At 40.3% G+C, this 11170-nt stretch overlaps 1 protein-coding gene across 9 annotated transcripts in view; it reads left to right on the top strand.

Annotated features, from left to right (window-relative positions):
* MGMT (O-6-methylguanine-DNA methyltransferase) overlaps positions 1-11170 on the top strand; it is a 416384-nt gene that overhangs the window by 362536 nt on the left and 42678 nt on the right. For 8 of the 9 annotated variants that reach the window (XM_075612234.1, XM_075612239.1, XM_075612238.1 and 5 more), the window contains one exon: positions 10448-10498. The exons of the other annotated variant lie outside the window; for it this stretch is intronic. In XM_075612234.1, the coding sequence (XP_075468349.1) occupies positions 10448-10498 (51 nt within the window). The remainder of the gene's footprint in view (positions 1-10447; positions 10499-11170) is intronic. 9 annotated transcript variants of the gene reach the window in all.

The following is an 11170-nucleotide window of genomic DNA, read 5'->3' as shown; positions in this document are numbered from 1 at the left end:
GACCTACTTCCCGAGATACAGACCTCCAAAAGGGGTGTCGGTATTTCAGCAAAGTTTAAAGCTCCCGTGTCACGTTGGTCAATAGGAAGTCAAACCTGATGATGTCACGGCTTCCTATTGGCCCACAGCGCAGCAGGACCTTGGAAACTCCGCCATTACGTGAACTCTGCTACCCGAGCGAAGCAGCTACCGGCACCGGTAAGCATCTCCGGAAACAGAGGGTCCACGGAGCTGAAATTAATGGGGTTCAGCTCTGGAGATCCCCTGCTTCAATCCTATGGTAAAAAAAATCTGTTAATTGCCTATTTAGATTGCCTCTTTAACATTCTAGGTAGACAACAGACGACAGAGATGCCCAATGCTACATCCAACATGACAGAAATACACAGTAAAATACTTATATATTCTCTTGAAAAAGGGTCATTTAGTTTAACTATTTGGCCAAAGCGTTGTAAGCTTGCGAGCCACGACAAGGCAGACACCTGTTCGCAAGTCCTAACACTACCAGATAAAATACTAATATACCTCTATTAGGATTCAAATTCTCATTTACCTCTATTAGGAGGGAGAAAGACCACATTGGATCTATATTCCGCAGAATGAAAGGACCTACTAACTTGGGAAGTGGGGAGGGGCGGGCTTTGGCCAAAGTGTTGTAAACTTGCTGAGGTTTTGTGTTCTGTTAACCTATTCTCAGCTGTTTCAGCTGTTGGGGGTTGGTGGCTCCTCCTTCCCAGGTTTTAAGCTGCTGGATATAGATCCAATGTGGTCTTTCTCCCTCCTCATAGAGGTAAATGAGAATTTTTATCCTAATAGAGGTATATTAGTATTTTATCTGGTAGTGTTAGAACTTGCGAATGGGTATCTGCCTTGTCGTGGCTCGCAAGCTTACAACGCTTTGGCCAAAGGGTTAAACTAAATGATCCTTTTTCAAGAGAATATATAAGTATTTTACTTGTATTTCTGTCATGTTGGATGTAGCATTGGGCTTCTCTGTCGTCTGTTGTATACATATGCCACGCTCAATAGCACTCCATTTTGACACTTAAATATATACATATATTTTGTGGGGGCTCAGGGGTTCCCAAAAAGAGCTTGCTGGGGTTTTGTGTTCTGTTAACACATTCTAGGTAGTTCATATTTAAAAAAAACGCATTGCTAGAAATCCCAAAATGCTTGTGGCCAGGAGTTAAAAGCCAGCACAAGATGAAACTTTCATAAAACGTTGGCGTCCGTTTATAGTTAGTACCTTTCTGCCTTCAGTTGTTCTCCCACAGGCCAACGGGAGACTGGACACCTTCAGCTGCATCCGATAGATATAAGGTTTTAGGGGGTTTATCTCTAACCCCCTGGTAAATACCAGGGATTGAATCTCCATGATTCATATGGCTACATGTCAAGATATATTTCTAAAAGTGTCCAAGTAACTGGCACTGCTGCTTTCATGACCTAAAATGTCCACGTTTAAAATAAATGTTGTAGGTGTCAGTTGTTTTTCAGCAGTGGCCTGCAACACCTTATTCTGGCTCTTTCTGTTCCCTGAACAGGTAACCAGTGTTTTTGTTCAATTTATTAGATAGTGTGTAAGCTTACGGTAACTGACCTATTCCTGATTCAAATGAAGTGATTTGATTTTGACTTTACAGGCCTTCCTTCTTGTTAATACAGCTGAACTACACATGGTGACTTGATAATAATTGCTTCTCTCTTCACTGAGACAAAGTATTCATTTCTAAGGGCTAATACTACAATACTTCCTGGCAATAGGAGGTATGGGATTATGTTCCACTGCGCGGAGATCTAGACTGAGATTGTAAAAGCATTTATATTCATGAGAGGGAAATCATGTTTTTAGCGTAAGTATGCTTCCTGATTCTTTAAATGAAAGGATGTTATGTTAACACCAAGTACTTTCTAACTGGAAGCCTCACAATTGCACAAGATTCTTATTAAAAAAAAAAAAAAAAAAGCTTTTTACACCACTTATTTCTATAGAAACATAGAAAAACATTCTTGTCCCCCTGTAGTTAGTCAGTTACACTGTTACAACTATCACAGTTACAAATGTGTAGTATTTATCTCCTGTGCATGATAAGATGTCACAATTTCACCAATGACCTGTGCCATTTTCACAGTCGAGTGCACTTGTATGTGGGTCACCGACCCATTTAACCCCACCAGTGCTAGAAGGACCTTCCATGCTTTGCAGTTCAATGTATTGGAGGACCCTATGGCATGGAACGGGATAATGTCAAATGCCATTTTAGCAGCTCATAACTTTAGGAAGAGTTGTTCAATGCGCATTACATTTGATGGAAATATTATTAGCCTTTTGCTCAGTTTACCACATCGTGGGTCATGATATAGATGAAATGCTCCAAGAAACCTGCTCCTGTCAGTGCTCCTTATGGCAACACAACTGAGTATCTCCACACACTCTGCAATTGTTTGATACATTTTTTTTTTTTAGTAATCTCCATTTATGGGCGGTGCATTCACTTGGCCAATATAACTTCTAGCACGGGGGGACGCGAGATTTGCTGGGGGGGCGCGGTGCTTACAGGGGCCCCGTGTTCTTCCCCCAAAGCATTTAAATTAAATGCCGGGGATCGCGCGCAAAGTATCTGTAAGTTCCCTTACCTTGTCTCCCGGGGCTTCTGACGACGTGTCGTTAAATGACACTGCGGGGTCACATGACGCCACGTTGCCATGGTAACGTGACGTTGTGACATCAGAACGCCGGAGACAAGGTAAAGAGGGAGGGGGCAGAGGGAAAATGTTGTACTCCCCTGCTCAAGCACCAGCTCAACACTCTACCACATGCTATCTGCAGAATGCTGGTTACTTCAGGGTTAATAAGAAAACATTCTGTTGACTAATGCTGTCTATTCTGGTCAACCACTAACTAAACATTGCTGAAACTAATTGGGGAAAAAACGTTTTTTAGCAAAGAAAGCATACAAAGTGACTATACAGGAGCAATATTGTAGAGGCCTTGTCAGAATATTGGACTGTGCTAGTTTTTGTAATTTAATATTTTAAAATGTACCCACATGCATTTTTGAAGGTACAAAATAAACAAAACCATGCAATCTGCTATAATCGGTATTCAGTAAGCATTACGTTTTAAAGCAGACATGGGAAAATTTAATATAGTGAACATTTTTAAGACCTTTATATTAGTACTAGCTGTACCCGGCATAACATATGCCGATCTAGGAGATCTGAAAGGTTATTAATTAAACATTCACGCTTTTTTTTTTCAAGACACAATTTCTGGGTTCTTTTCCGACACTACAGTAAGTGAATCAAACGATCTGACTCTTGATAGAGCAACATATAATTGTCCATGACTAAAAACAGCCTTAGGTAGGTGAAGGCATATTTTATCAAACGTTTGGCCTTGTGACTTATTGATGGTCATTGAAAAAGCCAATCGTATGGGAAATTGTTTTTTTTTAAACTAAATGGTAAATCACTGGCTGTCTCTGGGTGAGTGACAGGCCGTTCAGCCTATCACAGAGGGGGAGAGATGTGCAATCTACATTAATTTGGACATTAACACCTGTCATTCTCCCTCTGCCCACCACTGCCATTAAAATTCCTAGGTGAATAAGAGGCCACTTAGTCTAACACAGAGGGAGAGGGATTTGCAATCTCATTGGCTGTCCCTGGGTGAGTGACAGGCCATTTAGCTTATCACAGAGGGGTGTGCAAACAACCTTAGCCCGCTGGCGCTCAGCGCTTGACACGTTCTCTTCTGTGAGTGGGAACCAGCCCGCTCACGCTCCCGTGGCACGCTCTCCCAAGCTCGGCGCTTGGGGAGACCAAAAAAATCAGATTGATTCACACTCAGCTGAGGTAAATGCACACAGAACATAGCCACACCCACATTACACACACAAACACAGCCATACACACACACACAAACACAAATCGCCACAATCCATGCCCCCCTCTCCCTCTTGCAAAATTAGGCAGGACACCCTGCACTCATTCTTTGAGAGTTGGTGACGTCACTGCTTTCAAGCATGAGCGCACTCAGCGCCAGCGGGGACACAGCCTTAGGCTTACAAGGAAGAAGGTCCGCCTGGGGACCGAAACGTCGGGCATATGTGTGCATTTTGGACCCAATAAACCACTTTTATGTGATTCTCTTGTGCTGTGCCGGTATATTTGATCTCTAGCGATCCTCTCAGACATATATATATAATTAATTAATTAGGACATTAACACCTGTCACTCTCCCTCTACACCCCACTGGCATTAAAATTCCCCCCACCAGTGTTTCCTGGGTGAGTGAGAGGCTGCTCAGTCTAACAAAGAGAGGGGGGATGTGCATGCTCACTGGCTCTCTCTGGGCGAGTGACAGGCCGTTTAGCCATTCATATAGGGAGATGCCGACAGCCTTAGATAGATATATATATATTCTCCATTTTATAAGAATCTACCAGAAGATTTAGCAATTAAATTTGTAACTAAGATAACAACTGGGAAATAAAGGCATTGCATGATAAATAAGGGAACTTCTCTTTTAAGAACACATTGAACAGAGCATTTGCCTTCTTTTTGTTTATATTTTTAGTTTTTTTAATAAATCATAGTGACATACACTTATAAAGCGCCTACAATTCTCAATTTGTTTTTACCTCCATTTCTTTTTAACACGAGGCACACACCACCAGGGAGATTTTCTTCCCACTTTTTAGAAATATTTCATGTTGTAATTTGAACTAAATGAAAAGACTGTATAAAGAGAAGCACAGTTAAATGCACATGTAAATGCATACAAATGGGAACGCTAGCTACATAGTGTGGACCACGGCGTATATAGTTAATTAATTTATAAAGCTTTGTGTAGGATTAATACAGGTGTGACGGGTCTCCAGACCACCCAAAAACTTCACGTATCAGCCATACACAATCAAACTGGGTATTGCTGTCTAAGCGAGGGGTTCTCAACTCCAGTCCTCAAGACCCCCCAACAGGTCAGGTTTTCAGGATATCCCTGAATCCGCACAGGACTGAGCCACTGATTGAGACAGCTGTGCTGTAGAAGGGATGTCCTAAAAGCTGACCAGTTGGGAGAGTCTTGCAGACTAGAGTTTAGAACCCCATGGTCTATGGTCATTACTCAAAGGACTTAGATGGAAAATGGGGTCCAAATGGGACAATTACACGTGTCGGTTGGCGTGACTGAGGAATACATCATTGGTATTTAGTTCACCTCTGTTTATTTGTGCTAGCAATGTCTGTATCACTGTGGAAAGCTATACATAGGACAATACAAAGCAGCAGGTGAACTCAAGACATGAAGCTCCAGAGCTCAATAAAACATTGCGCACTGTACCGAATTCCAGAGGAAAGAATGTGCGGACATATCTGACTCTGCTCTCCAAGACTAATTTTAACTCTGGAAGATTTAGATAGCTATTTGGCTGCTTCTACCATGTTGGGAGAGAAAACATACAAGAGCTGGAACATTTCTGTCAGGTAATCTGTGCATAAGCCATTTAAGCAATGGTACATCATAATTGCTAAGCGCATGTTCCTTCTTAGTCATTTATTCACACATCCAAACTGGTATTTTCACCTCTTTGTTATAAAAGGTGTACCTAATGGGCAGAAGTAGGATTAGGCTTTTATCTGAATAGCTCACTCATGAATAGAGGGGTTTCAGAAATCACAAAAGGTTTCATGAGCATTGAGCATAAAAGCCATATTGCTCAGCTAGTGAATGTCTCTGTGACCACCGATATATAGCCACATTGCATGCAGTCAGAATTATTATATTGATGTCAAATGTATATGTTAATAAACAATGCTCTGTGAAGGATTGCAGTAAGTATATCATGCAAACCTTCCAAACAATCTGAATGCTTCTTTAGAACTAAGTATAAGCTTGATCTATACATGAATTATAATTAATATTATCCTGTATCTTTGCAAGTGACGTGTTTTTTGCATGCTATAGCACGTCATTTGCGCCAACACACCTTACATAATAAGGGCCATATGTTCAAGGAAGTTAGGGAGAAAGAAGCAGAGAATAAGTTAAATTGAATAAGCTGTTAGGTCTTCGTAGTGGGTTCCTCCCCCCCACATTCGCTGGGATTCACTAAGCTCCGATAAGAGGTTCAGAATTGAAGGCTGATCATGCATTAGCTGCCATTAATCTGCATGGCACTTACCGCAGGATCATGCTTCAATCCCCCTTATCAGAATTTAGTAGATCTCCCCCCCCCCCTTAATAATTGTGGTTTACGTTTGAAGGAAAAACTTCCGTGCTGACGTTCTATACTAATGCAAGGCGTTGCTGAGCCAAGGTTTTACCTATCACTGCTAAACTCTGATTTCAGCTTTGGTACATCGTAAGTATAAGGAAGAATTATCAATAGCTACACAGTTTCCTCTTTGAATATATATGCCATAGGTAACCTGAATAATTTTGAGATTGAATGACAGAGGGTAACTCTTTTACATTCCTAGAAACCCATATAAACAAATAGGGTCAACATGCACTGTGCTTCAGGCCTTGTTTTATTTATTCAAATTGAATGGATATGTAACCTGTCACAGTCGACTTTCTCTCTACCTCCATTGATTGATCCATGATGCTATTTATTGGAAGGGGTTATGTGACTGCTAAATTGTAGTAGGGAGGGGAAGTGGGGGGCAAAACCCATCAGAGCCCATTCTGTACAGCCCAGCAGAGGAAGGGGCCCAGCCTGCCTCCTGGAACTCAGGTACAACTTCAGGACGGCAGCCGGTCAGGCCGCCCCTCCTCTGCCAGACCGGTCCCGGCTCCCCCCCCCCATGTCAGCAGCCCTGACTATGATGGAACAGATTTAAAGACGGGAGGGAAAGCAGAATCCCAGAGAGACATTGTATACATTACTATTTTATTATGCGCACAAGTTTTTTTTTTTTCTTCGTTTTATTAAACTCTCCTGACTGTAAAACTGATGAAAAAGCCCCACGGCACACTTATCAAAGACAACATCATTATGGGGGGGTCATTTACTAAACTTGGTGTCGTTTTTTCCATCACTGTTGCCACTGTTTTGCAGCCACAATAAGTAACCTGCACAAAGTTATAGTATTAGTAAACTGGCGGCATTAAAAAAAGAATAAAGGTGTAACCTTGTTTAATAAATATAATGTGCAGAATTTTTTTTATTGGAGCAATGTTTTGTTTTTCTCGACATTCTAAAGTAGAAATCAGGGGATATAAATATAAGAAACCCATTCAGGGAAGGCACATCGGGCCCTGGAAAAGTTCCATCCTGGCACCAGTTTCCTCTGCATAATATGTGGGAAATTGTTCACCTATTGGCTCAATGTCCTGGCTCAGGTGATAGCCAGTCCCTGTGTATTAAGGCCTCTTAGACTATGTATAATAAATAACAGTTACTTTAAGAATTTACAAAGGCTCAAACATAATTCTTCTGGCTGAATCATTGCATAAAATCCTTATTATACAGGCTTTAACCCAGTAAGTGCCGGATTGGCAATATAGGGTTATGTGCAGCTCACTCCTTTAGTGCCCAAAGGGTTAATCTTTTTTCTGAAATCCTAACCGTGGAAAGGAATAGCCTTGTGGGTTTTTCTGGGATGATTTCTCTGTTATAAAATTTGTTTATAAGCTTTCAGTGAACTGTTCTGCATTTATTGAATCAATGTGTTTTATGCGTTCAGTTTTGCAGGATCATGTCAAGCATCACTAACTAATGTGCGCCCGACTCTGCCGTCAATGGAGTGTTTAGAAAAGCGTTTCATTTACTGTAAATGTAGTGTTTGCCCACAGTCAGCTTGGGGAAGAGAGGATATCAACATTCAAATACATCAACCAAGTAGAAGAGGGAGGCACATTTAATAAAAAGAGGAGTATTGGATCAGAGGTCATGCTGGGAGGATGGAGCCTGGGAAACTCAGGAGTCACTGCTTCACGGATAGAGAGTGGGCTCACGGTGTAGCCTCCCAGCGGAGGTGGGGGAGGGCAGTACAGTAAATTCATTCAAAACGGCTAGATCTTGTTTAAGGGGTTTATTATTGTGTTTGTTAGGCCACGTGCACTATGCACTTATGATTTTTCATGCTTTAATAATATTAATATTAACAACTTTATTTCCTATTGTGCTTTTCTCCTAATGGGAATCAAAGCGCGTCACAATTACAGTATAGTGTGCAGCACGTAGGAATTTTACAGACACAGGTCCCTGCCCCGTGGAGCTTACAATCTATGTTTTTGGTGCCTAAGGCACAGGGAGATACAATGACTTGCCCAAGGTCACAAGGAGCAGACACCAGGAATTGGACCAGGTTCCCCTGCCTCACACTCGGTGTCCTTGTTCTCAGAGCCAGTGCTTACTCACTGAGCCGCTCCTTCTCATAATTGATTGTGCTTGGTATGCACAGTTGTTATATCAGTAGAATTGAGAGAGAGAAAATGATTGAAGTTGTACGCTAGTAACTGACCGTATGTACATGGTACAAGGCCCTGCATATCTTCTACCCACCAAACTATGGGAAAAGAGGGATATTGCAGTGGTCGAAGTGGGTTTAAAATATAGCAATAATGTGCCCATTTAATTTTTTTATTTAAATCTATATTCTGTATTTTACAAACATTTCTATGATATATATATATATATATATATATATATATATATATATATATATATATATATATATATATATATAGTATATATATACACTATAAAAGCAGAAAGAGAGAGATTTATTTAAGAGAGTGAACTGCAGGTACATAAACCAAAAAAGTCAATGGGAGCATAGGAGGTTTTTTCTTTACTGACGTCTCCCGGCTGCAGATCTGGGACAGAACCAGTGCAGATGAATTGCACCAGATGTATCAAAGGAAGAACTCCAGTTGCTCTCAATAAAATTCCCTTTCATAGTAGATAGACTGCTGTGAGTTTGTAAATAAGAGCACTTATTTAACCCTGTGCTGAAAAGGCTGTGTAATACGGCAGGGAAAAGCTTATAGGGGCCAGGTTAAAATGGACATGAAGTAAAAGGTGACACGGTGTGCTCATTTGCATGTCATTACCCAGAATCCCTGGCTGCAGTGGAAGCATTCTATGCTAAGAGATAATGGGGAAAGGCAGGCTGCAGACCTGCCTGAGACGTGAGGCGGTATTTTTATTTATTTATTTTATATGAGTTGCGATACGGAGTACCCCGATTCCTGTGAACACTGGGATTGCATCTGGGTCACTTTATCCCAACCCTATTTTCTCTATCTAAAAAGATTGGGAATGTATATCAAGCAGCATCCGTCTCACATATCCGGGAACTTGGTTCAAAGTTTCAGTGTGAGTTGTAATGTGACTTTTGAAGCAGCAAAACATGTGAAATCTTATGGGTTTTAAAAAATAAATAAATCTGTTTCAACTCTTAATGACATTTTTTAAAGAGTTACTATACTGAGCCTCCTTTGATTTCTATATTAGGTTTATGCACACCTCCCAAGCAGTGGAAGATCTTTGTAACACTTTCCTGTTTATGATAATTTGTTGCCAATATTCCCAGCAGTTTGAGCTGTAAACTGTAACAATAGTCAATGTTACCTTTGTATATCCAGATACATTGTAGTTGCTGATTTACACTGACTGAAGAATTTATTGAAACTGAAAGGCGGCCATTTAGTTAGGTACACAATCAGAATTGTTACAGATTTATAACAGGAGCACCAAGTGATTGACAGCGTAGGTAAGAATGTAGGATTATACTTTGTCCCATGCATTACATATTAAAATAAGACAAAAAAAGGGGGTGAGGGGGCAGAATGTAGAATTGCTGCTTTAATGATCTATAAAAACACATACCTGACACCTAACAATATAATATATCTGAAATGTATTTGCTTTTTACAGCACGGGATTTCATTCTGCAAGACCCACATTTTCTTCAGCCCTGTCCATATTCAATAACGTTCTTTCCTTGAGCTGTATAGTTTTTAAATGTGTCCTTTTTGGTATGTAAATAAGATTCAACGACTTGGACACTACTTTCTGTTCGCAGTAATACTCTTAGTCTAGAATGCTGTTTTTGGAACCAGTCCCCTGTTTCCTGTAACTGTTCCATGCTCCAGTTAAGTTTCCACAGACTTCTCATTTTATTCTTACAGGTTTGCTGAAGTCTAATTCCAACTACCCTGCTGTGTCCTACCTCCCTTTTCAGTCCCCCTACAAAAAAAAAATGAGGAAAAGACAGAAAGAAATTTGGAGCCCGTTCCCGGCTGTGTTCAATTACTTTTTTATATTGCATTAAAAAAAACAACACATAAGATTTTTTTTTTTTTACGACAACAGTTAGAATTTTCTCCTAATCATCTTAAAACTCAAGGATCCTGCTAATTTAGGTAAGATGTATGGAAAGTGACCATTTAATTTCAAATAAACCATATATTTTTTTTTTGGAATAGGAATCACAGTAAACAAAATATGTTTGCCTAAGGAAACTCTCCCAGCAATCAGTGAGTAACACAAATGTTCGTGCTAATGAACCCAAAGCTGTTAATGTGGTTTCTTCAGTTAAATTGATTCATGAATTTTGAAGAGAACATTATCTAATGAATTTTCTTTGAATAGAAAGCAATTAAAAGGACAAATCAGTGTGATTAACCCCAAAGTCAACCTACTGCCACAAATGGTGTACGGTTTGAAATTATATCATAAAAAAAACTAGAGCAGATTTGCTATCTTTTTGCCCTCTGCTAATCCATGTAAATTAATGAACAAAAAAGTTAATTTCTTTGCTGACCTTCTGGTATTACCTGGATTATGCTTATGGTTAATTTGCTTAATGTTATAATATTAAAGACCTAAACATTTTTTTTTTAACAGTGATTATCATTCCCTGCAGTGTAGAATTATTATTTTTTCTAATGTAACTGTCATGTCACGGTGCACCCTCTTCTTCCAGGGCAAACTTGAAAGTAACTTTGCTAGGAGTGCAACAGTTACATTTTCTGACAATGTTATGCCAATGGCTTAACATCTACCCCAGGGGTGTCCAATAGGAATTCAGAGCTACTGTAGCCACACTTGTTGTTGTCGTCTTTCCATTGTTTCCACATTCTCGTGTCAGTCCCAATAGAGTCGCACTCGCGAGTTGCGCCGCCTGCCGCGTTGCACTTGTGCCTAGG

The sequence above is a fragment of the Ascaphus truei genome, chromosome 8 (genome assembly GCF_040206685.1).
Source record: "Ascaphus truei isolate aAscTru1 chromosome 8, aAscTru1.hap1, whole genome shotgun sequence".
Lineage (NCBI taxonomy): Eukaryota > Metazoa > Chordata > Amphibia > Anura > Ascaphidae > Ascaphus > Ascaphus truei.
The sequence above is the reverse complement of the archived record's forward strand: the minus strand, read 5'-3'. Positions and strand labels throughout refer to the sequence as shown.